Genomic DNA, 27,853 nt, shown 5'->3' on the forward strand with positions numbered 1-27,853 from the left:
ATGTTTGTCAAACTATTATTATGTAGCTGTTTAACAATCATCGTATCGGTCTTTTCAATGGATTACCAGATAACTAAACTATCCGAAGATAACATGAAATGGCAATCAATGTATATAAAACCGAAACAATATAACATCATTCTTACATCATATATTAAAGAGGATACTTTTGTCGGCAACTGTAATATGAGTATTGAGATAACACAATCAATTCCAAGAATACTATTGTATTTCGACGTAAGACGTGTTAACGATATAATAATGATTAATGATCCATTAAAATTTACTTCGGATGGAGAAATGATCGTTTATAAACTGGTCAAACCTTCTTATGATAATGAGATGAACATTACCGAATATATATTTCTGGATAATGTATTGCCGGGAGATTACATCATAAAATTAACCTATAATATGAATAATGATGCAGGCCTAAAAAGATTTTATAAAAAAGATGAACAACAATGGTAAGTTAACTGTTAAACTGTTAAAATATTAAATATGTAGTAATTACAGGAAGACACAATCCTGGTACAGCATTCTATTTATTAAAAAGTGCTTTCTAAGAAAAGACTTATATATATATGTGCCTATCTGAAAAGTTTCCATTCCTAATTATATGCTTCTTAAGATTTTAGTAACAAATGTATTTTGCAATTTATTATTATTATCATTATCATTATTTTTAAAATGAATATAAACTGCAAATAAAAATCAATTTAATTAAATCAGTAATAATGCACGTCTTATACAATATTTTATCGTCAACAGTCGGACGAATTCAAATATTCTGGTAGTGTCTTGAATTGTTTTCAAAATCTAAATAATACAATTCTGAAAGATTTATGTTTGTTTTCATAGAACTTGCTTATTTGAAATTTAAAATTTTGGCAAATATTTCATTTTTACACTGTTTACTAATAACAAACTTTAGGAAATCATTATTAATATTTAATGAAGCCTATTAAAGAAGCATTTCTAACATGAAATTAATCTATAATATATATAGCTGATGACACAGATCTAAAAAATTTTTTTAAAAGTTATAATAATTCGGAACGAAAACATTTCCAGACACATGTATAAATTATTTGTATGAAGTTTATATGAATTTTTTTGTTCATATATTTCATAGAAGTCACTAACAAAATTTGATTAGATCATGAACAATCACTCAATTTTCATAAACACTTTATATATACAATTAAATATAAATATATATATACAGGGTGATTCTGAACAAACGTTTGTCTTTAAAATATCAAATTCTTGAATGAATTCTAATGATTTTTCCTCTTGCAAAATTTTGCCTGGAGCTTAGTTTTTAAACTATAAAGGAAAATAGTTAACTACTTATGGAACGAGTACAAGAGGTAGGAAGGGACGGCGCGATATAGGCAATTACGTTGGGTACTCGCCGCGATCAGCCAATTGGTATACGCGATGACTGTAACAATCAGTGTGTGTGTGTATGTGTGTGTGTGTGTGTGTGTGTGTGCTTGCGCGCGCGCGTACACATTCTCAAACACACACTGATTGTTACAGTCATCGCGAATAACAATCAGCTGATCGCGGCGAGTGCCCCACGTAATCGCCTATATCGCGTCGTCCCTGCCTACCTCTTGTACTCGTTCCGTAAGTAGTTAAATATTTTCCTTTATAGTTTAAAAACTAAGTTCCGGGCAAAATTTTGCAAGAGGAAAAATCGTTTTAGAATTCATTCAAGAATTTGATATTTTAAAGACAAACGTTTGTTCAGAATCACCCTGTATATACAGAGTGGCCCCAAATGTTCCGGCCAGACTTCGGGATCTTGTAGGAAATTTAATTCTGTAAAAATATTTCATATAAACATGGGTCGAAAAATGCTTCCTTAAGAAGTTATCGCTCAAAAATTATTTTATTTTTATTAAAAAAAGATTTTTATTTTTTAATTTTTTCGTCTTTTTTTCAAATAATTTATTAAGCTTCTTTTTATTTCATTTTCTTTTCGCCTTCTACTCTTTCTTTCATTCTCCTATAATAATTGATTTAAACAATACTGTTCAAAATATCATTAAGCACAGTCAAAGCGAATCTTCTGCATTAACTTGTGCGTTAAATCAATTACGATAAAATCCGTAACACGGGTATGAGAATTTGACTATTGTATGTATTCTCTCTACCATGCAAACAGTCAGAAATTTAAGAACTCGAACGACAGTCAAATTCTAATACAAAACAATAAAAATCACCTCCTCACGACTCGACATCGCGTTCTCAAGATTTCCAGAAGTTTCGAGAACACCGCTCTTATAAAATAACCGAACACGCGCCTGTGAAACGTATAACAATCATTTTCATCTCATTTGAAAGATAATTTAATTTTCTACAACTTTTGTTTCGGTACTTTTTGTTAAAAGACACATATCTTCCATGATATTTGGAAAAATGTGTAAAATAATCACGATTTGAGAGATTTTTGAACGATAACTTTTTAAGGAAGCATTTTTCGACCCATGTTTATATGAAATTTTTTGTTCAGAATTAAATTTCCTATAAGATCCCAAAGTCTGGTCGGAACCGGGGCCACCCTGGACGTTCCGGCTGTTTTGGAAGAACAGCCCTTATATATGTATAGGTATATATATATATATATATATATATATATATATATATATATATATATATATATATATAAGGGCTGTTCTTCTGAAAACGATCATGCTCCGATTTGAGTCAAATTTTGTAAATAGGTTTCTTTTAGGTACAAAAGAAGTATACGAGAAGGATTTTTGGCGACTCGAAAATTAAGGCATTTTTTAAGTCCTTTTTCGTAAAAGCGAATATTACCTTTAGACAGCTTGTTCGAAATGACTTTGCTATATATTGTCATGGTCATATTCTTGATTATTTTGGTTACTACATATATATTGTATTATATTGTTTACATTACTTGAGTTATTTTGGATCATAATATTCCGAGTCAGTTGGCCAGTAATGAGTGATGTGTATAAATGCGTGTTTCTCAACTAATTTTAAAATATCGCGAAGCGAAATGAGCCTCAGTCTACACAATCACTGCAGTCAGTACATTGTGAGGTTTATTGTTATACGATTAACATAGGTTTGTAACTTTCTATGCCAAGCAAAGTCCACCCCACACCATCCCTGAGTCAGCGCGAAGCGAGGTCTATTATTGAGGATAATTTGTAAGGTTCTACATAGGTTTGTAACTTTCCATGCGAAGCGAGGTCTACACCACATCACCTTCGGCCCCCCCTCCCGCAACCACCCCGCTAGTAGGCAAGGTGGACCTCGCTTTACAACTTACAGCATATATCCATTGGGATTGAACTCTTCGCAATGCGGCCCCTACCGGCGGGGTGGTTGCGGAAGGGGGGGCCGAAGGCCCTCCCTTGCATCCACTGCGCGCGCGCGTGTGTGTGTGTGTACACATAAATTTGTGAAATTAATAAAACTTTTTTTGTCTATAACTTTTTAATAAACAATGACCGACGGCTAAAACTTTAGGAATGTTACCCAAGAGGATGATCTTGACAACATATGTCAAGGTCAAAGTCATACGAGCAGGGTCCCCTTTTATGCAGGTTTACCGGTTCTACGTAGGTTTGCAACTTTCCACGCGAAGCGAGGTCCACACCACATCACCGCTGAGTCAGCGCGAAACGAGGTCTATTATTGTACGGTTTCATATAGGTTATTATTAAGTAATTATTAAGATTATTTATTAAGATTATTTATTAAGAGTATTTATTAAGATTATATTATTAAGTAAGGTTTTACATAGGTTTGCACCATCAATTAAAACTTATTGAAGGTTACTCAGGGTCATGATCTTGATCACATATGTCAAAGCCAAGGTCAATGGTGAGGTTGCCGTTTTTCTAGATATTTACCGTTTCGAACAAGTTGTCTAAAGGTAATATTCATTTTACGAAAAAGGGCCTCAATTTTCGAGTCGCCAAAAATCCTTTTCGTATACTTCTTTTGTACCTAAAAGGAACTTATTTATAAAATTTGACTCAAATCGAAGCATGATCGTTTTTGGAAGAATCGCCCAACTAAAAACATATATATGATTCATTTAACAAATTATTACTAAAATATGCAGTTTCTTTAACATGTATAAAATTATGTATGGAATGCATCAAATGCAGGTAATTTATCTATGTCAATAATCACAATGTAGTAATTAAAATCAATTAAAAGAAGTTATTGTTCTAATACTGTGTAATATTGAAAATTATTTTAATTTTATTGAACGAAATATTTTTTTATTTTAATTTTATTGAAATTTATAATTTTGATACTAAAATATTAACGATTAAATATTAATTATTTATTTTGTACCTGTATGTCCTAAAGTAAACATTTCATGACCATTACGTGTTACTAATGTCAAAATACTATCAAAATTATTATTAGATTACGTAATGTTATACAAGATATAGATCAAAAGAGTAAGAAGAACTCTATGCCATAATTTTTTATATATATTATTCTTATATATAAATTGCATCCGTATATCTTCTTTTTATTCAATTTTTAATATTTCTATGTAATTGTCGAAAATTTATTATCGTTAATTCATATTTCTAAATGTGATAGGTTCGTAACATACGTTGGTAATATTGGGACCCGACACATGATTCCAAATTTGCTCAAATTTACTGTGTTCACGTTGCCCGCCTATAATATTATTATAGAACATTATCAAAATTATAGTGTTTTATCAAATATACCGATACGAAAAATGGAAATGAATGATAAAAATATGACGATGATAACACATTTTCGTACTACGTTTGTAAGGCCTAATTATTTTGTATTTGTTAACCGGACTAATTTATCTCTCATGCCTGGTCCAAGTGAAAGTAAGGTAAAAGTTAATATGTGGTGTAGAATACACTGCGCATTTGCACACGAAATTGCTCAAAATATAACTCTATACTTATTTGGTAAATGGAAACGCCTGAATAAACCTTGGCAAATAAATCATATTGCAATTGCGGATTTTCCGGAAAACGAGAGCATCATAAATCTGGGCCTTGTTATTTATAGGTAATTAAAAATATATATGTATATATATATATATGTGTATATATATATATATATATATATATGTATATATATATATATATACAGGGTGTCCTAGACCACCCGTACACCCCTTTTCTTTCAAAAACTAAGCATTTCAGAGAAAAACGTTTTCGACAAAAATTGTATGGATTTGAGGGCAACATAAGATGGTGTCATTGGTTTGACCTTGGATGGCATTTTTTTTCGAAACAATTTTGTGTTTTCTTTACACCAATTGATTCCTCTCATTATTTTGTACATAAAAGTATTAAGGTAAGATAATCGAAAAATGAATATTTTACTAGATATTTTATGGTTTATGTAAAATTAAGAAATTATTTCAAGCCTTATAACTCGAAAAGTACTTGATGAAAAAATACTTTATTATAGTGTTTTGGAAAGCTCTCGACATAAGCTATAAGAATATGCAATAAAAAGTAGGAGGTTCCATTTAAGAAATTAAAGGTGTCCTTGACCTCACCTTAACGATGCCATCCAAGGTCAAACCAATGACACCATCTTATGTTCCCCTCAAAACCATACAATTTTTGTCGTAAACGTTTTTCTCTAAAATGCTTAGTTTTTGAAAGAAAAGGGGTGTACGGGTGGTCTAGGACACCCTGTATATATATATATATATATATATATATATATATGTATATGTATATGTATATGTGTGTGTGTATATATATATATATATATATATATATATATATATATATATGTATGTATGTATGTATGTATGTATGTATGTATATATACATATATGAGGCATTCTTTCTGAACGGAAGACCCCCTGCTGTTCAAAATTAGTTTCACTTAAAAGAGGTCTATAACAGCTCAAATTAAAGGTCTTGAGCTCTACTTTCCAAATATGAGTGGCAAAATTGATTTTACACTATGGTGGCTCCAATATGGCGGCCGAAACCACGTGACTTAGATTTTTTTGCGAAAATGTGACTATAAAATCGCTTGAATAGGTCCGATTGAGGTCTATAAGGGCTCAAATGAAAGATCTTGTACTCTACTTTCTATACATATGTGGCGAAGTTGACTTCACGCTATGGGAGATTCAATATGGTGGCCGAAACCATTTTTTGTTTATTGTTTTCAAAAATATGGCAATAATACTTCCAGGTTACATAAAATTGGATTCTTTAGCACAAAAGTTTTCTTCAATGTGGCAACCTTCTATCGTTTTTGTTTTAAACATTTCTCTTGAGAAGTTTGGATTAAAGTTATATTTTTCAAATATTGGGCCCAAATACTTGGTTGCAAAATATGTGGTATAAGTTTACATCTGTTTGTAATTTTGAAGAGCTCATGAATACTGCAGTTCTAAAGCATTTTCATCACTTGAAAACCTTTTGATTAATAACTTTTTATTTTGCACTAAAAAAGCATGGTTTTTCATAATCTGAGGAACAGATAAAGCACTGCTAAACCTTTTATTGAGAAAGCGGCTCGTCTTTTTATGATCCTGTTCACTATAATAAAAGGTTGTTATAACATTCTTAAACTTTGTTTTAGACCACTCAAACAGTTTTTGTGATGTTAAAATTGCTTCCGTTGGTTTACACAAGAGACTATGTCGCGCAGCTTCTCTTTTAAATAGTGCCCCAACGCCGTCCGAAGCACCTTTACCATGTGCTGCAGCGTGTACGTGCCATTCAGCTTTAATGCCAAAATCTTCTTCATGACGTATCAAATTATTCATCTGATACTTGTTTTTAAAATTTTGCTTTGCACCATCACTGAAATAAATGAGTTTTTTAGCTTTATGGTTGTTTCTGAGATACGGTACTAATATCTTTTGAATAGTATATACCGCAGCCGTATCGTGTTTCGTACTATCAGACAAAAATATCAGACTTTTGTGCGTTACCTCTGAATTTTGCATATAGTAATAAACTACTGGGAATATTGTGCACTGGTCGTTGTTGAAATGGAATGCTTGTGATGCGTCTTGAACAACATAGTTTTCAGAGAAATCCAGAACAATCAACACTTCCCCTTGTTTCAAATTCTTTTTAATAGTTTCGAAAAACTGTGTTTGTTTTTTTGTAATAAATGAATGGGGTCTTAAAACAACCAATTTATTACATAGTTCTTCTACAAAATCTGTCGAGGAAAGAATTTGAGTCACTAAAGTTGACCTATCAGTTGCTGTCCATGCACTAAATTGAACTTCAAAAATGTTACTTTCATCTAATAAATCTTGCAAATACTTGGTAAAATTTTTTACGTTAGAGCATTTATCACATTCACCTAAAAAGCACTTGTCATAAGATTTTTTGCATGTTATTTCTTGCAAACAATCTTTGTAATCAACTATTGGATAGTTTGAACTGGCGGTAAGTTTCGCGATATCGATGGAATCTAAGAGAAGCTTACAATTTTCATGGATAGTGCAAACGCATACAGAATGAGTCCCACTGGCACCTGCGAGAATACAATGTTTCGGTCGCAATTGAGCAAACTTACTGAAACTCACAGGAAATTCTGAATGAGTTTCTGTAAAAGTCGTGTGAAGTCCTTTCAAGTCTAAAAGAAGCAGACGTTTCTGAATTAAAGAGCGACCATTATCATTTTTTACAGACACAACATCTTTCACGCCAGGCATGATTCTGCTATTATCTTCATAGAAATCGATAATTTTTTGCACTGAAACGTTCTTCAATGCTCTACCTTTCTTTGCTGTTGTATCTGCTAATACGCCTTCAGAGGCTTTTAACTCTTTAGCTTTTTTTGCAAATTTCCAGCTGCAATTGAACTCCTGGCTAATTTATTGACACTCCATGTTTCTGGAGCGATTGTAAGGATGCGCAATCTTAAAGGGTCAGTAATTTCTAGCATCGAGAATTTTTCTTTCAAACCATTCAGCATATCTTCCAGTTCAACTTCTCTTGGTGAAGGAGAGGTTGTTGAACTATTGGCCATTGAGTTATCTACATCCATATCATGATCAACAGATTGTGATAAATCACTGCATGCCGAGTTCAAAGGAAGTGAACATATGCTATTTTTACGACCATTTTGTTTTCTACAATCACTGCAAATTTTAGCATAAGTAGAGAGATTGGGAAATGAATCACGTAAGCTCTTGGATAATGGTCTCAAATTATTTCCTTTATGACCGGAAAGGCCGTACGGATTGCTGCATCTATCAGAATGACGAATACTGTTAGAGGACATGATCAAAATATTAATTATTGATAATATTTCTTGAATTTTAACTGTAGACAGTTAAAAAGATTGGTCGATAGTCTTGAAAAAGACTGGTTGAATAGCCTTGAAAAAGACTGGTTGGATAGTCTTCAAAAAGACTGGTTGACAGTCTTGAAACAGAATGGATAGTCTTGAAAAAGACTGGTTGGATAGCCTTGAAAAAGAGTGGTGATAAATTTGCTGCGAAATATATGTTAACAAGAAAAACTATAATAATTATAATGCTTTTCATATACATTATGAGTATTGCTCGAGAGGTTCCTATTTACCCTATCCGGCGCAATTTACTAGTGAACTGGCATACGCTATTAAGCGGGCGTTATATACAGGGTGATCCAGAACAAACGTTTGTCTTTAAAAAAATAAATTGTCGAGTCTATTCTAAGACGATTTTCCCTTTACCAAAATTGTCTACGAGGCGTAGTTTTTAAATTATTAAATAAAATAGTTTGCGAATTACGGAACGAGTACAAGAGGTAGACAGGGACAACGCAACTCACCGTCCGATACAGGCGATCATGTGGGGCGCTCGACGCGATCAGCTGATTGCTACACACGATGAGTGTAACGATCAGTGTGTGTGTGTGTGTGTGGTGTATTTATGCACGCGTATCCACACATGCACCGTACTCTCTCTCTTTCTCTCTCTCTCTTTCTCCCTCTTTCTCTCTCACTCTCTCACTCACTCACTCACTCACTTATTCTTACCTTAATAATGAGATTCTTCATACTGCTGATAAATAGCAGTGCCCAGTGTGTTGCACGATAATAATCGTCGTCGACGAGACATCGTTTCTTCAACACGCAGTCTGACACATCGTCAAATAAGCGAAGTATTTTCTTTCATCACTTTCGACACTTTTACAAATTTACTCGCGCACTTAATCACTCACGATTGATAAAAGGAGGAATTTACCAACGGTTACGGTACGAATTTAATAAACGGTTAACGCATTTAATTATTAATTACACACTTAAAGAAACGCGTTAACAGAACGCGATACTCGATGCAAAGCGCGCGACGCGACGACCGACGACAAGCAGGTCAGGTTAGTACTAGCGCGTAATGCTACACGTTTATGTTTGGCAGCGCTAGAGGCGCTAGTACTTTGTAAAAGTTTCGAAAGTGATGAAAGAAAAAACTTCGCTTATTTGACGTCAGACTGCGTGTTGAAGAAACGACGTCTCGTCGACGACGATTATTATCGTGCAACACACTGGGCACTGCTATTTATCAGCAGTATGAAGAATCTCATTATTAAGGTAAGAATAAGTGAGTGAGTGAGTGAGTGAGTGAGAGAGTGAGAGAGAAAGAGGGAGAGAGAGAGAGAGAGAGAGAGAGAGAGAGAGAGAGAGAGAGAGAGAGAGAGAGATAGAGAGAGAGTACGGTGCATGTGTGGATACGCGTGCATAAATACACCACACACACACACACACTGATTGTTACACTCATCGTGTGCAGCAATAAGCTGATCGCGTCGAGCGCCCCACATGATCGCCTGTATCGGACGGTGAATTGCGCCGTCCCTGTCTACCTCTTGTACTCGTTCCGTAATTCGCAAACTATTTTATTTAATAATTTAAAAACTAAGCCTCGTAGACAATTTTGGTAAAGGGAAAATCGTCTTAGAATAGACTCGACAATTTATTTTTTTAAAGACAAACGTTTGTTCTGGATCACCCTGTATACTATCGAATAGAAAAGATATAGAAAAGATGTATTAATTTTGTACCAATTTATGAGAATACTCTAATATTTATTATTAAACATTTCATAACCTTAATTTGGGTCTACAGTTTACTACTGCTGCTTTGGGCCGACCATTGTGGGTCCAGTATTTGTCATAAAGAATTTTACAAGCTTTTATTTAACTTCGATTTCTGTCTGTCTGTCTGTCTGTCTGTCTGTCTGTCTGTCTGTCTGTGAGGGACAAATATGGCGATCGATTTTTCGAACACTTCCCGATATCCGATCATGCTGAAATTTTGCACACAGCTTTGGTTCAGATGACAATACAATATAGTACATTCAATATACTAGTAAATCCAAGATGGCGGCCGTTACAAAATGGCGGACTATCATATTCTTTACAACCCCATTGACATGGGAATCAAATGAAAGGGTTTGACGAGCAGAATACGATAAACTAAGAGACATTTTTACAAGTTTTAATGTTTGGAGCAAAATGTTCCAAGCAAAAAAAATCCAGTTTCTTAATCATTTAAAACCTGAGCGCCCCAAGCTTCTATGTATAGTCACACATAGGTGGCTCGGTAAAGAAAATTATTTTCTATTTTTTAGTTCAATAAATAAAAGCTTGTTTTTTAAATTTTTATTTTTATTTATTTTTATTCAGACCTACATTTTGCCATAATATTTTGGGAGTTATATATCTCATTCGAACATTTTGTCCTTACCTTACAGGCCCTGCAATAATTTGGGACAAATATTTTGGGACCTGTAATTTGGGACAAATATTTTGGGAACTATAATTTCGGACCAATATTTTGGGACTTTCAATTCAGATACTTTTTATAGTTTGATCATATGTAATTTGAAAGTATTACATCCATTATCTGAAAATAAGTCAACGTCACGTGGTTTCGGCCACCATATTGAATCTTCCATAGCGTGAAGTCAACTTCGCCACATATGTATAGAAAGTAGAGTACAAGATCTTTCATTTGAGCCCTTATAGACCTCAATCGGACCTATTCAAGCGATTTTATAGTCACATTTTCGCAAAAAAATCTAAGTCACGTGGTTTCGACCGCCATATTGGAGCCGCCATAGTGTAAAATCAATTTTGCCACTCATATTTGGAAAGTAGAGCTCAAGACCTTTAATTTGAGCTGTTATAGACCTCTTTTAAGTGAAACTAATTTTGGACAGCAGGGGGTCTTCCGTACAGAAAGAATGCCTCATATATATGCGCGCGCGCGCGCGTGTGTATGTGTGTGTAAGTATATATGTGTATGTATGTATATATAAAAGTATATATATATGTGTATATATAGGGTGTCCTATTTTAAAAGTTCCACCCTCATAACTTTTTTAATTTTGATTGTAGAAAAAAATGTTTCAGATAAAAGTTATATGGCTTGAAGGGGGCCATCAGATGGTAGCAATGATTTGACCTTGGAGAGTCATTTGAAGGTCACGTGAAGGTCACCGTCAATTTCTTAAACGGAACTCTCTATTTTTTTATTGCATATTCTTGTAGCTTATCTCGAGGGCTTTCCAAAACACTAATAAAATATTTTTCCCTCAAGTATTTTTTGAGTTATAAGGCTTGAAATCATTTATTAATTTTACCGTAATATATCTTGTAAAATATTCATTTTTCGATTATCTTACATTAATACTTTTATTTACAAAATAATGCGAGTAATCAATTGGTGTAAAGAAAATATACAGTTGTTTGTAAGAAAAAATATGGAATTGTTAATTGCAAATTACATATTTTTTCTTAAAGACAACTATGTTTTTTCTTTACACCAATTGATTCCTCTCATTATTTAAGGTAATATAATCGAAAAACGAATATTTTACTAGATATTTTATGGTTTATGTAAGATTAAGAAATTATTTCAAGCCTCATAACTCGAAAAGTACTCAATAAAAAAATACTTTATTATAGTGTTTTGGAAAGCTGTCGAGATAAGCTATAAGAATATGCAATAAAAAATAGGAAGTTCTATTTAAAAAATTGAAGGTGATCTTCACGTGACTTTCAAATGACTTTTCAAGGTCAAACCAATGACACCGTCTTATGGCCCCCTTAAAACCATACAATTTTTGTTTAAAACATTTTCACCGAAAGCGCCATGGTATATATATATATATATATATATATATATATATATATATATATATTTTTTATAATCACAAAATTAAAAATTATAAATTAAAAACAAAATTAAATAACGTATTATATTAAAGTTTTCATATTCCTTACCGATCAAATTTAAAAAACATATACAGGGTGTTGAAAAAAAAGGGTCACATATTTTGATAGCAAGTAGTATTGATCAAAACAAGAAGAAAAGGTCTAATTAACATGGGTCCTAAGACTAATATCTCCAAAGATACAAGATTTGTTATTTGAGCTCTTTGTCATTTTCTTATTAGTCGTGTCATCTTCAGGTGTATTTGAGAGAGTGCGTGATTCTCTAAGACGTAGGGCTGAAAGATGCGTGAGAGTGAATGGCAATCACATAGAGCACCTCCTCTAATGCTGAGTCAGCATTAAAATTTTTTGTTTTTTGTAAAAAAAAAGTTTTCATTTTGTTATCATACATTCAGTTTCTTTACTTCAGTTTTTTTATGGAAGATAAATGATTACATTTCATATTAAAATAAAAATTGTTTCTTTATCTCTCTTTGTTTATTTTTTATTTTTTAAGGCACCTAGAAAAAAGATATCCCCATTGTACCCCACTCTCCCCTACTCCTTTGTTCATTACATTCTAAAGATGACACGACTAATAAGAAAATGACAAAGAGCTCAGATAACAAAATAGCTTGCATCTTTGAAGATATTAGTCTTAGGACCCATGTTAATTAGATCTTTTCTTCTTGTTTTGATCAATACTACCTGCTATCAAAATATGTGACCCTTTTTTTTCAACACCCTGTATATACATATATATATATATATATACAGGGTGTTGAAAAAAAAGGGTCACATATTTTGATAGCAGGTAATATTGATCAAAACAAGAAGAAAAGGTCTAATTAACATGGGTCCTAAGACTAATATCTTCAAAGATACAAGCTATTTTGTTATCTGAGCTCTTTGTCATATATATATATATATATATATATATATATATATATATATATATATATATATAATACGATATTTACTTTATATATATATATATATATATAAAATAAATATCGTATTATTTCGTGGTGAGTCATTCATACGGGCAGACATTATAAAACATTAATATATAATTAATATCTTAATTTATAGAATTATTTAATTATATTAAATTCGCAAGCACAAAACATTTTAACAGTAATAATCTAAAATTATTAACAGTAATAAGCTTTCTATCAAACATTTTTTTTAATTTTCAGAGAAGCAGATGTTACCTACATTGAGAATGTCGATTCTGTTGCGAGTAAAATTAAAGTTGCTCACTTCATAGCCGACAAAGTAGTACAGGAATGTCTTTATTATGAAAATCCATTTTGGTCGTTATTCTCTTCATTAAATGAGGCTATTGTCGCATTTCTTGAATTATATATCACCGATAAGGTAATTGATTTAATCATTCTTTAACGCAAAACTTGCTAACTTGTAATAACAAATAATATGATAGATATACATACATATCTATTATATTGTTTGCAGAGATATATATACATATCTATTATATTGTTTGCAAGTGAGCAAGGTTTGAGTTAAACATAAAGATATATGTATATACATATATAATGTAAAAGCTCTTTATAATTTTAGCTTTATCAGAGCGCATAAATTTTTTCTGTGAATTAGAATATTACGCGAAGATTCTATATTTACAAAGAAAAATGATAATTTAAAAAAAAATGCTATATTTATCAAGTAACAAACGTAGATAAAATATTTTTATATTTTTGTGTTTCTTTTATTTGTCAAAGTCACTATTATATTACATTTGTTCGACATCTTTATTATATAAAACAGTGCTGGGATTTACTTGGAATTTTCGGCCAGATTTCTTAGCTTACGCCTACTGTTCCCCTCTTACTGCTCGCGCCGCTCGTAACTAAGGAATCCTCAGGAACGTTCGCGTCACAAATGTAATGTGGCAATCTATCTATCTAAGTTCTCTTTATTGTAATTACGTTTCAAAACACAAATATTTTAAATTGTTACAGAAAATATACGCAATTAATAATAGGATAATTATTTTTATTATTAATAAACAATAGAGAACACATACGTATTACATTTGTGACGCGCACGTTTCTGAGCGGTCCTTAGTTACGAGCGGCACGAGCGATAAGAGGGGAACAGTAGGCGTAAGCTAAGAAATTTGGCCGAAAGTTGCAAGTAAATCCCAGCACTGATATAAAATAAAACAGAAATTATCATTCAGATTGCATAAATTATACAGGGTGTTCGGAAATTCAATCGCCAAATTTTTAGAGATTGTCGGGGGCACCATAAGAATCATTTTTTGCAAATGAACCTGGGATCGGAAACGTGTCATTACATCGCTACGGCATACGGAGTGTTCGAAAGAGTCGGGACCTCGAAATATCACAAAAAATAGAAGTTTTACAAAAAATTGTTTCAAACAAAAGTTGTAGGGTGTAAAAAGGTCTATTTACTGGCGCCATGTGTTTGACCTTGGATGGCGTCGCCAAGGTCTCGAGAAGGGCTACAAGAATATGCAATAAAAAGTGGAGGGTTCCATTTCAAAAATTCAAGGTGGCCTTGTCGTGACCTTGGCAACGCCATCCAAGGTCAAACACATGGCGCCAGTAAATAGATCTTTTTACACCCTACAACTTTTGTTTGAAACAATTTTTTGTAAAACTTCTATTTTTTGTGATATTTCGAGGTCCCGACTCTTTCGAACACTCCGTATGCCGTAGCGATGTAATGACACGTTTCCGACCTCAGGTTCATTTGCAAAAAATGATTCTTATGGTGCCCCCGATAATCTCTGAAAATTTGTCGATTGAATTTCCGAACACCCTGTATATAAAGTTATTATAAAGTTAAGCATATGTATGCATATGGAAATTATGTAATAAGATAATTTTGCTATATGAGATATTTGCTATATGATATAAATAATTCTAGAAAAATTTAATTTAAAAATGATATCGTGTAACCATTTTTGTTATTATTATTAATATTATTTTTGAATTATTTATTCCATATTCAAAGAGAGAGGGGGGAGAAAGAGAGAGAGGGAGGGAGGGAGGGGAGTGATGGGGTGGGAGAGAGGGAGGGGGGAGAGACAGAAAAAGAGGGAGAGAGAGAATAAGTAACAAATTTTTTTTTACATATACGTAGAAAGTAACAGCCCTAGTACATATTGCTACTATGTGTTATATCTAATATTAACAAAGTAAATACATTAAAATTATTTTCTATAGGTTCTCCCAAATAACCGAGTAATAGATTTGTTTGTGGTACAATTTGAACAAGAATCCCATCATCTTGATACTGAATATAATACATCACTTTATAATACATCATTCAACAGTGCTGTCGAAAATCCCCTTTACATTAAAGGTATGATAATATAATTAAAAATTGGTTGTGCGTAAATTTTTGAATATGAATGCTGAAAAAGTTAAGCAAAATAACAGACAAAAAATTTAATTTTATATATAATAATTTCATCATATATATACATATACAGGGTGTTCTATTTTAACTTTGCCAACGAAATATCTCGTAAAGTCTAAAAGATACGAAAAAATGTTTCAAACAAAAGTTATATGGTTTCGAGGGGGACATCTGATGGTGACTTTGACTTTGACCTAGAGGTCGAATTTAGTGGCCATTTGAAAGTCAACTTAATTTTTTTAAATGGAACCCCCTATTTTTTATTATTCATATTCTTGTAGCTCATCTCGAGAGCTTTCCAAAACATTATAATTGAGTTAGTTTTTATTAAGTACTTTCCGAGTTATGAGGCTTGAAATCATTTCTTAAGTCTACACACTCATTGTTCCTCCCCTCCCCGCTTCGCTGCGCGCCACCATTATGTTACAATGAGACCGCCTTCGCCGCCGCATACTTCTAGCCACGTGCATTGGCCGATCTTCTTTAATTAATTTTTCGTGAATTATTGTGAATATCGCAAAATAGTATAGGACCTTCCTTCTTAATTCGAGCCAATATACCTTCACACTTCGGGACTGCAAAAAGTTTCCAGACACCCTGTATATTGGACCATTTGAATGTAGGTGTCAACATCATGTTAAGGTCAACTTAGTTCTTTCTAATAAGACTATCTTAATTTGTCTACATGAAACTATTCTTTATAATATTCCACATAAAGAGCTATAAGGATAATATATCTAAAAATTGAGTAGTTTATAAGATATTTTATACTTTAAATTGTCAAAATTTTACATAAATATCTCGTAAAATATTTATTTTTCGATTATCTTACATCAATATTTAAATCAATCAATGGGGAGAATAATATGAGGAATTAATTAAAATTAATGAAGGAAACACGTAATTGTTTTAAAAAAAAAAATATAGCTGTAGCTGTATGTTGCAAATTTCTCACATTATTCTGTGCATAAAGATATTGAGGTAAGATAATTGTAAAATGAATATTTCATGAGATATTTTATAATTTAGATAAAATTGTCAACATATAAAGTATAAAATATCTCGTAAACCACTAAATTTTTGGCTCTTACTCTTATAACCTTTACATGGAATAATGTGAGGAATCATTTTATATAGATAAATTAAGATAGCGCCTCATTTAAAAAACTAAATTGACTTACACATGACTTTGACATCTACATCCAAGATCCAACTAATATTCTCTAATATAATCCTCTTTCCCGCTTCAAACCCTACAACTTTGATTGGAAATATTTTTTCCAAAAGCCATGTTTTCGAGTTATTACAGTATGAATGTTAGAGTGGGACACCTTGTATATAATTATATAGCAGATATATTTAACTACATATGTGTATATATATGTATGTATATATGTTATGTATATATATATATGTATATATATATATACATATATACAGGGTGATTCTGAACAAACGTTTGTCTTTAAAATATCAAATTCTTGAATGAATTCTAAGACGATTTTTCCTCTTGCAAAATTTTGCCCGGAGCTTAGTTTTTAAACTATAAAGGAAAATAGTTAACTATTTACGGAACGAGTACAAGAGGTAGGCAGGGACGGCGCGATATAGGTGATTACATGGGACGCTCGCCGTGATCAGCTGATTGCTATACGCGATGACTGTAACAATCAGTGTGTGTGTGTGTGTGTGTGTGTGTGCGTACACATTCTCACACACACACTGATTGTTACAGTCATTGCGTATAGCAATCAGCTGATCGCGGCGAGCGCCCCACGTAATCGCCTATATCGCGCCGTCCCTGCCTACCTCTTGTACTCGTTCCGTAAGTAGTTAACTATTTTCCTTTATAGATTAAAAACTAAGCTCCGGGCAAAATTTTGCAAGAAGAAAAATCGTCTTAGAATTCATTCAAGAATTTGATATTTTAAAGACAAACGTTTGTTCAGAATCACCCTGTATACAAGGTGTCCCATTTTAAAAGTTCCACCCTCATAACTTTTTTAATTTTGATTGTAGAAAAAAATGTTTCAGACAAAAGTTATATCGCTTGAAGGGGGCCATCAGATGATGGCAATGATTTGACCTTGGAGAGTCATTTGAAAGTCACGTGAAGGTCACCGTCAATTTCGTAAATGGAATTTTCTATTTTTTATTACATATTCTTGTAGCTTATCTCGAGGGCTTTCCAAAACACTAATAAAATATTTTTCCCTCAATTATTTTTTGAGTTATAAGGCTTGAAATCATTTATTAATTTTACATGAACCGTAAAATATCTTGTAAAATATTCATTTCTCGATTATCTTACCTTAATACTTTTATGTACAAAATAATGAGAGTAATCAATTGGTGTAAAGAAAATATACAGTTGTTTGTAAGAAAAAATATGGAATTGTTAATTGCAAATTACATATTTTTTCTTAAAAACAACTATGTTTTTTCTTTACACCAATTGATTCTTCTCATTATTTAAGGTAATATAATCGAAAAACGAATATTTTACTAGATATTTTATGGTTTATGTAAGATTAAGAAATTACTTCAAGCCTCATAACTCAAAAAGTACTTGAGGGAAAAATATTTTATTATAGTGTTTTGGAAAGCCCTCAAGATAAGCTACAAGAATATATAATAAAAAATAGAGAGTTCCGTTTAAAAAATTGACGGTGACCTTCACGTGACCTTCAAATGACTCTCCAATGTCAAATTATTGCCACCATCTGATGGCCCCCTTCACGCCATATAACTTTTGTCTGAAACATTTTTTTCTACATTCAAAATTAAAAAAGTTATGAGGGTGGAACCTTTAAAATGGGACACCCTGTACATACACACACATATATACAGGGTGTCCCACAACTCGCAATTGAAATTTTAATAACATATTCCTGAGTAAAAACTGAGACAAAAATTCTAATGCAAAAATGTTGAGGCTACAATAGTTTTTGAGTTATAAACGATCAAAGCTTGCCAATGATATCGTGTAGAATTCGCGCCCTTGGGTTCGTAATTATATTTACATGTGTACCTACCGACCTGTCATCTGTTATTGATTTTTTCTCAGAATTTTCGTCTCTGTCTTTGCTCAGGAATATGTTATTAAAATTTCAGTTGCGAATTGTAAACACCCTGTATATATACATATAATTAATAATCATTTATTACATATATATACACGTAGTGTACATATATATAGAGTTTATTTTATTTACCAAATTAGATATGTTTAAAAATAAACATTATAATAAAATAATTTTAAATATATTTAATATTTACATGTTAATCTTTCTTTCTCAATATATTTAAATATATATATAATTATAATTATTATTAATTTATAAGTATTATTATCTTATATTCTGATATAAATTATGTAAATGTAGGATCCAGTGTATTTCGTTCGTTACAACAAACGGTTACTGAAAAAATATTTTGGAAGAGTATCCGCAAATATGTAAGGGATAAGTAAGTAATATACTGTACTACTATAATTATTCTACTACAGAAAACTAAATATGATGAATGATTGATTATATATCATAAAAGTCTTTTATATTTATTTTTATTTCAACTTACATCGAATCTTTCATACTTTATTATTAACCATACACAATTTCCTTTATCTTCAATGTCATTAAATATTCAAGATAAACTTTCAATTTACACATACACTTACCTTTTAAAAATAATTAAGTTAGGCTATTCCTAGTTAAATTATAGTTAAAAACTGTAGCATATCAAATATTTATGGAAACTATAAGTCATATGATTAATTACATAATTATTTATATAACTAATTCAACTAAATAAAAAATATAATTAACGTAGCAATTTTATATATTGTGTTAATATTGTGTTAATTTTATATGTTTTTATAATATTTATATGTTGCTCATAATACTTTTTGACACTTTGACAATAAATTTTGCACAAATTTTGTAACTTTAGCAAACCTGTTGACTATTTTGCTGAAATGGAGAATCCTTCTACACAAAAATCTGCAAACAATTTATATCTTATATGGCTGATAATTAAATCTTGGACAGTAATATTATCACAAAAATATTATCCTGTATTGAAAATAACACGAAAATATGGTTCTTCTGTAGAACGGGTACAGGTATCAACACACAATTTAAATAATTTAAATAAGTTGGTGAATTATAACGTACCTATAACGTGTACTACACAGACGCATATTGGTAATTCATATAAAATTTCATTGAACGATGTTCTACGATTGGGAAGACTTTTTGGTTTTGAAGAGGATGGCTGGGTACTATTTGACATAAAACAAACTGGTAAATATGTAACAAATTTATCACACTTTATAATGTTTATAATATAATGAAAATTTTATATTATTTTAATTATATACAAGCTCCTAAATTATCTAAACGTTTTCACTTGTTATATATTCAAAATGATTGACTGTAGAATATAATGATAATTATTCTGTTACTCTCTAAAAGTGAATCAGTGTACTATTACTGAAAAACAGAAAATAATCACTGATATTATAGCAGTTATAAATACAGCACTGTAAATCACTAATATAGCACTGTAAATCACTAACATTTCACTGAAAGAATTAGTAATATTAACTGTCTGAATCAGTATCAGTAATATTTTATTTATATTTATTATATTAAAAATTTTATTTTATTTATATTATATGCATGTTGAGAACTTGTTGTCTTAAATATAATAGATAATGAATGGATCATTTTCGTTTATTCGCCGGACATTTATTTGTGTCCGACTTATAAAATCGATTTAATATCTGAAGTTCCTCTGTTCAGATTGTATCAAAAATTAAATCGAAGTAATATTTTTAATTTTATCTGTCGTCTTTTGCAAACTTTACTTCTCACGACTAAAACTTAAATACGAAAGGGATAGCGCATCGTAGCGATAAACGAACAAACTAGCGATTACTAGTTTTACAATGAAATTTACTTCCACTGACCATAATCAGTGAGATATAAGATGAAGTAACAAAAAATATACATTTCCACTGAAGAGGGGCGGGAGGGGGGGGGGTCAATGAAATACTCGTTGATTCTCATGTCAATGAAATCTTATTTTATTATTTAAATTAGTGATATTTTCATTGATTTATTTTTAGAGAATACATTATCATTTGCAAAAAAGATATATACTTCTTTTTGTATAATATTGAATAACAAAGTTATTTATTCTTACAAATGTATAGTAAATTTAATAATATATCTTCTGTGTTAAATTTAAATATATAATTTCAGAATTCCATTAAATTTTTGAGTTTACAATGCATTTAAGTCTTCAATAAAATTGTGTTTGTTTTGATATTGTATATTATTAGACATGGATATTTTAATTAAAGTTTAACTACAACAAAAACTTTCCTCTTATTTTGCTTAAATAGTTTTTTTAAATGCATAATGTAATTTAAAGTAAGATATAATTCATATAGATGCATTGTATATATAAAAATAAGATTCTTTTCATCTAATTAATAAATGTATTATTTGATAATTTAATCAACTTATTTACCATGTTACAAACTATTGCAGATCAATTTTATTATCAATTTTATTATTTTGATCATATATACATTTTGTATTAAGTAGCATTGTGTGCGCGCGCGCGCGTATGTGTGTGTGTGCATGCATTTGTGTGTAAATTTTAAGCTACATTTTAAACCATTTATAATCCACTATATAACACGAAATATAATTAATGATTATAAAAAAGCTTTTTTATTATAGTTTTAGATTATGTTTTTATATGAATATATAGATAAAAACAAATAATATTATATAATATAATGCTATTTGTTCATTATTTATATAATTAAAAAGTTAATTTATATTTATGTAAAATTTTTTGTACAATTATTATACATACTCAATTTTAGTGCAAAATAATCTTATATTTATATTTTACAATCTGTTTTTCTATTTATTTATAATTTTTGATACCTTTTTTATCTGGGTTAATGTACAAAAACAGATATTTGTATTGAAAATTGTCTGAAAGAATTATAATCGTTATATAATTTATTTGTTATCGGTAGGATATTTTCGAGTCAATTACGATATCGAGAACTGGCGAAGAATTGCAAGTTATCTAAATTCTGAAAATTATATGAAAATACATGTTTTGAATCGTGCCCAAATTATCGATGACGCTTTCCACTTAATGATAACAAACCAACTTAATTCCACTGTATTCTGGAATATTACGAAATATCTATCACGAGAAACAGACTACGTGGCATGGTATCCTATGTTCAAAGCTTTGGAATATCTGTCCAATATCTTTCTATTTTGGGAACCAATATATTTTAACATCAAGGTAATAACAAATATTATAAATTGCCAATAATGATGTTAAATGCACTAAAACGTACTTATTTCATATATTAATAATTATTAATCATTATTACATATATTAATAATTAATAAATATTACATATATTAACAAAAATTACATATATTAATAAATTATGCGCTTTTATAACAATAATTATCATATACTTTCCAAAAAGAGACATACAATAAAATACATGTAGCTAAAAAAGTTTGATTACGTTTTTTTAAATATATTTTGGATGAAAGATAAGTATCTATTTATAAATTAATATTCGAATAGAGTATGTAGGGGAGACCGGAGACAAAAGTAACAACGTCATGAAAGTGTAACAAGCCTCCTACTAAACTATACAATATGTTGAATACTTTATATTATATAGTCAAACGCGTACGCCCCGAATCTCTTCCTTTTTAGCTAATTGTTGTAGAACGATCGCGCCAGTTGCACATGCAGGAATGAAATTAGTGTATTTGCATTATTCACCTAAGTATTTCTTGTTTTAGTTTTTTTGTATCTATGCCTAATTAAAGTGTATATATTGACGTAATTATTTGCCGGTGTATTCTTCTAAAATGTATTCATGAGTTTTTATAGTTGATTTGGCTAAGTCTTGCATCATATTTAGATTATAATGCTTTTATTTTAAAAAATGTGTTTGGGGACAAAAGTAACACGACACTTTGTGGACGAAAGTAACATGTTTCAATGCTTAGAATGTAAGGGCTGATCCCATAATAAATGTACCAAAAGCGATTCTTATTACGTATAATTGTGATTCGGAATAGATATCAATCTCTTTTGTATAAGTAATTATTATACAATTTTTACACTATTATTTAGAATTAAACTATTATTTAGACTTAAAAAAGTAGAAAACTGGTGTGATATTAAGTATAATTATTTTATGATATTACTTATAATTATTTTGCTTAACGAAGATTATTTCTTTTAAGTTTTTCAAAGATGATAAAGTAAATATTTATTTTATTTTTTATTTTAATATAACATAATACAAAATAATAAAAGTTATCTTGCTTAATAAAAGATTATAATAAAAGTTGCCTTAAATTGAAAAAAGTCATATTTATTTTATTTTTCCGAAAATAAGAACTGGTACTTTTATCCCCATACTATGTTACTTTCGTCCCAGTATAAAAGTAACAATCAACGTACTTGCGAGAAACTATAGTAGCTCTTTAAATATCTATCATTTGAGATTGAAACACAGGTATAATAATAGAGCAATAAGTGGAGTTTTTTAACATATAATATAATCTTTTTTTTTATATCTCTAACGATAATTAATTAGTGATCTATAATACAAAAAATGTTACTTTTGTCCCCAGTCTCCTCTACTAATTATAAGAAGTTGGAGAGGGAAAAATTTGAAAATTGTTACCATTTTTAATCACAGCATGATATTCATAATGACGATTTAAATATCATTAATTTTGAGATAAAAAATTAGTAGGAAACATATATATTAGTTATCTATGTGTTTAATACACAAACAGTTTAAAAGTTGATGCATTATATTATACATATAATGTCCAAATGTATGTCTACATGTCTACAATATATGCATAAAATGTATGCACTTCTGTATGTTTATTTTATGATATGGACATGTGTTAAGCATGTGTGAATGTGCACATAAAAAAAATGTTACAAATTTGTGTGTAAATACGTATATAATAAGTATAGCTATATAATAGATATCTTTATAAAAAAAATTCACAGCTTTTTACTAACGCAGAACGTTCTTTATATATAAAACCATGTAAAATATAATTGCGGAAAGTATCTTTTTATATAGCAAAATATAATGCAAGAATCGAAAAATATAAAATTTATATCAATTAACAATATATATGCACTTATATATTTAGATGGATATGAGTAACTTATTATACAATTTGCTTGACAAACTTGGATACAATGAAGTTTCTAATGAACACGATCTTACAAAGAGTTTAAGAATGGAGGCTGCGAAATGGGCATGTAATCTTGATGGTCGCATATGCATAGAAAATGCCCAACATAATTTAAATCGACATCTCGCAGATCCCGAAAATAACACGTAATTTTTCTTATATATTCTCGGTTATTTTAATTTGATTGTTTTGTAGATATATGTGCAATGTTTATTACATTATTTGATCAAAATTTAAATTTATTATGTTATGTTATGAAATTATAATTTGTTAAATTATTTAACCAAAATATAAGATTAATATGTGCAAAACATTTATATTAGAATTTGTTTTTTGTTAAATTTCGCAGGCTTTTGCCATGGTGGAAAGAATGGACATACTGTCAAGGTTTAAAAGTATTGTACTATTCTCTTAGCAATGAAGTTTCTCCTTGGTGGGGAGTATATCGTCTGGGAAAAGAAAAATTTAAACCTAAACTTTTAAAATTTCTCTCTTGCCCTGAGGATTCACAATTTATCAAAGACTATCTAAATCTAATAAAAAATGATAGTACAACATCGATTATGTTTTTAAAAGATTTTTCCGATCATTATATTAATTATTTTCTTTTTACTATCGCGAAGCATGCAAAGAATTCTGCAGTACTCAGTTTCATATTACACAATCTTGAAAATATAAAACCTAAGTAATACAGTTTTCTCCGTAAATATATATCTATCATTCAACAATTTATGTGTGTATCAATAAATTTATTATTTTACTGTTATAGACAAGTTAGCGAGTATGCAACGTTTATTGTTATTATTAATCATGTTTATTCTACGAATCAACTCGAAGAGGTAAAAATTGCATGTGTTTATATATATGTATAAAATAAATAACCATGATGCGACATCAATTTATCATTAAATATTGTTGTTCAATATAATCAAAATAATCTGTTTTAGATAAACGACTTCCTAACAAATACATTTATTAGTCTATTACAAGATGAATTAAGTGAATATAAGAAGATAACATGGTTTTCATATAAGAAAGAGAAAGAGAAAGATGTGAAAGTAAAGGTAAATTTTATGAATATCATTTTATCGAATATACATATATTCCGTTATTAATCGTTGATATTTTTTGTTTTCATACAGAATATATTAATTTAGTCACAGTATCTCAAAGCGACAAGCAAAAATTAATGTTATCTAATTTCTCTTATAAAATAACCATATTTTTATTTCTAATTTCCAAAAATATACTGTTTTTAGAATACACTTCTCAAAAAAAAAAAAAAAGAGAATACTTTTTGTACCTTAAAAATTGGGCTATTTTCAAACTGCCGAAACTCGTCGAAAAATCATCGTAGATAAAAAATTAGAAAAGCAAGCTTGAAAGCTTCGAAGCTTGAAGTTTAAACTTTAATGCGCAGTTGGTGGTTTTTAAAATTTTTTTATCTTCCTTATTCTGCGTTTTAAAAAAGAATACACTGTTTAATTCCTTAAAATTATATATTTTTAACACGCAACTTAACTCGTGATATAAAAGGGGCCGTGGAGCTGGGACGATTGTGTCAGGGATAAAGTAAAATATTCTTTGCTAATAAACTCTGTTACGATACTTTATTAGAAAACGAAGCGACCCGACACTCGCGTGATTACTGCGTAATGACGAGTGCACGAAGATAAAGAGGTGCGCATACCGGGGAGGATTGACAAAAGAAAAAAGTCTTTAACTGAGAATCTATTAGATATCGCCACGGGAGTCGCCACATAAGACGATATAACATTAACAATAAAATTTTCTCGAGAAATTCACCTCAAGTTCTATAAATTACATTTTCCCTACGAAAAGCTTTTTTAAAAATTTTCCTCCGACTTTTCTTGACCGAGTAATATAAAAAATAAATACGATTTTGAAATTAAACCAGCATTTTTTAGATATGATGTTGATACTCGGCGAAAAATTGTCGTAGACAAAAAATAAAGAAAGCATTTTGAAGCTTGAAATTTCATCTTTAACGCGCTATCGTTAGTTTTTTTAATTTTTTATCTTCCTTGTTCTATGCTTCAAAAAAAGACATTGTTTTGTTTATTACGTATTTTTGACACTCTGTAGTTCGATAAAATACTGGTTTATTTTCAAAATTGTATTACTCGGTCAAAAAAATCGTAAGAAAATTTAAAAAAAAGCGTTTTAGCAGAAAGCGTTTCAGGCAAAATGTTGTAGTTTATGAAATTTTAGTTGAATTTCTCGAGAAAAATTTTTTTATCAAGTTTCGGTGTGTTAAAAATATATAATTTTAAGGAACTAAACAATGTGTTCTTTTTTAAAGCGCAGGATAAGAAAGATAAAAAAATTTTTTAAAATCACCAACTGCACGTTAAAGTTAAAGCTTCAAGCTTCAAAATACTTTTTTGTCTACGATGATTTTTCGACGAATTTCAGCGGTTTAAAAATAGCCCCATTTTTAGGGTACAAAAAGTGTTCCCTATTTTTTTTTAGTAGTGTATTATAATTTTTAGTGAATAAGAGAGTGAGAAAGAACATGGGAGCAAGCGAAAGCAAAAGAGAAAGAGAATTTCTTTACTTGGAAATTTTAGTGATCTTAATAAAAAATAGATTTATATAAATTTTAAAAAGAGAATTTATAGCTTTCAGATGTTAAATAGCTGTTAGTTAAATAAATTGAAATATTTCTTCAATATGATTGAGAGAGTTATTAGGTAATGTGATTAGCATACTCTAATATTACATGAGTCATTTGTTAAACTAAAACTGTGATAATGATAGGTTAACACAACAATTAATGCAATGACCTGCTAGATAGAACAATTATAATATTATAATATAATGATATTTTCTCTGTGATAGCCGTAGCTCTTATAAATTTCTAATTTTATATTTAAAATCGCTAATTATAAATTCTGTGAATTTTTATTTGTCAAGAATTACTTATAAAATATTACTTATAAACATTCTTTGCAGACATAAGAATTGTTAAATAAAATATGGTGCAACACTATGCACATAATGTAATAGAACACGTAGTATAATAGGAGTATGATTTCATTTTTGTTTCAGCAACTTCATCTCGATATTTTTTCGCCTACGCTTTTTTATAGGGATTAGGGATTATTTATTTTAATAAAAATCTTAAATTAAGACTTCGTTATTTAGTATCGCATCGAGGAAAGAAATGTATTCCATGTACAACGATTTATTTTGAAAGAAAAATTAATTTTCTTTGAAACTGAGGTTATAACTATCATCCGCATTTCACTTTCTCTTCCTAGTTCGAAAAATTTAAATTTATATTTCACATTTAGAGCTTTACTAATTTCTTAAAATTCATATCACTTTATTCGATTGCTGACAAATTTTTTACAAGTATACGAAACCTGGATAGAAATCGACATAGTAATTTAAAATGTTTACAAACTTATAAATCCGTTTTTTCTTCGGGATAACTAAAATTTTGATTCTGAGAAGAGAATATAATCTTCATAATCTATAATTATTATTTATTCCAATTATATTTAAGATTATTATTATAAATAAAATGTTTATAATATATATATATGTATATATATACGAGATAATATTTAATATAGTATTTATTGATAATTGATAGTTGCTATTCACTACTAATTAATATCGATATAATCTGTTTTAGATAAGCAAAATGGGTAGAAATGTCGAAGAGTTCAAAAGTATGAAGCAATATATTTTAAATATTCAAAGCAAGATACAGACACGTTTTCGCGAAATCAAAAGTCAAAAGGATTACTTTCAGAATTTTGTAAAATATCAATAATATCCGTTTAATGAAAGTAATAATTATGATGCAAATATATCTATATATCTTTCATTAAAATAGCTATTTATAATGTTTATAGTTATCGATTTATTATTTATGCTTATGTGCATTAATAATATATAATTAAATGCATTTAC

The 27,853-nt window shown here is 29.9% G+C and overlaps 1 protein-coding gene across 1 annotated transcript; it reads left to right on the forward strand.

The window, feature by feature from the left end:
- On the forward strand, positions 1-27,810 carry LOC145961628 (aminopeptidase N-like). Its single transcript, XM_083082055.1, has 12 exons — positions 1-467; positions 4,612-5,064; positions 13,400-13,580; positions 15,419-15,557; positions 19,001-19,082; positions 19,566-19,918; positions 21,676-21,956; positions 23,864-24,054; positions 24,258-24,593; positions 24,678-24,747; positions 24,856-24,972; positions 27,573-27,810. Exons 1-12 carry the CDS (start codon positions 1-3, stop codon positions 27,711-27,713), a joined length of 2,811 nt encoding a protein of 936 aa, XP_082938181.1. The 3' UTR covers positions 27,714-27,810.
- The last annotated feature ends 43 nt before the right edge of the window (positions 27,811-27,853 follow it).

The sequence above is a fragment of the Camponotus vicinus genome, unplaced genomic scaffold, assembly GCF_025532165.1.
Source record: "Camponotus vicinus isolate PSW18456_S1 unplaced genomic scaffold, iyCamVici1.0 SCAF_11, whole genome shotgun sequence".
Taxonomy (NCBI): Eukaryota; Metazoa; Arthropoda; class Insecta; order Hymenoptera; family Formicidae; genus Camponotus; species Camponotus vicinus.

Bases quoted from the DNA above. Each gene is read 5' to 3' on its own strand.
- LOC145961628 (XM_083082055.1), top strand. From the start codon at position 1: ATGTTTGTCAAACTATTATTATGTAGCTGTTTAACAATCATCGTATCG. The intron at 5,065-13,399 runs GTAATTAAAAAT...TTTAATTTTCAG, and splicing joins CTGGGCCTTGTTATTTATAG to AGAAGCAGATGTTACCTACA. The intron at 24,055-24,257 runs GTAATTTTTCTT...TAAATTTCGCAG, and splicing joins GCAGATCCCGAAAATAACAC to GCTTTTGCCATGGTGGAAAG.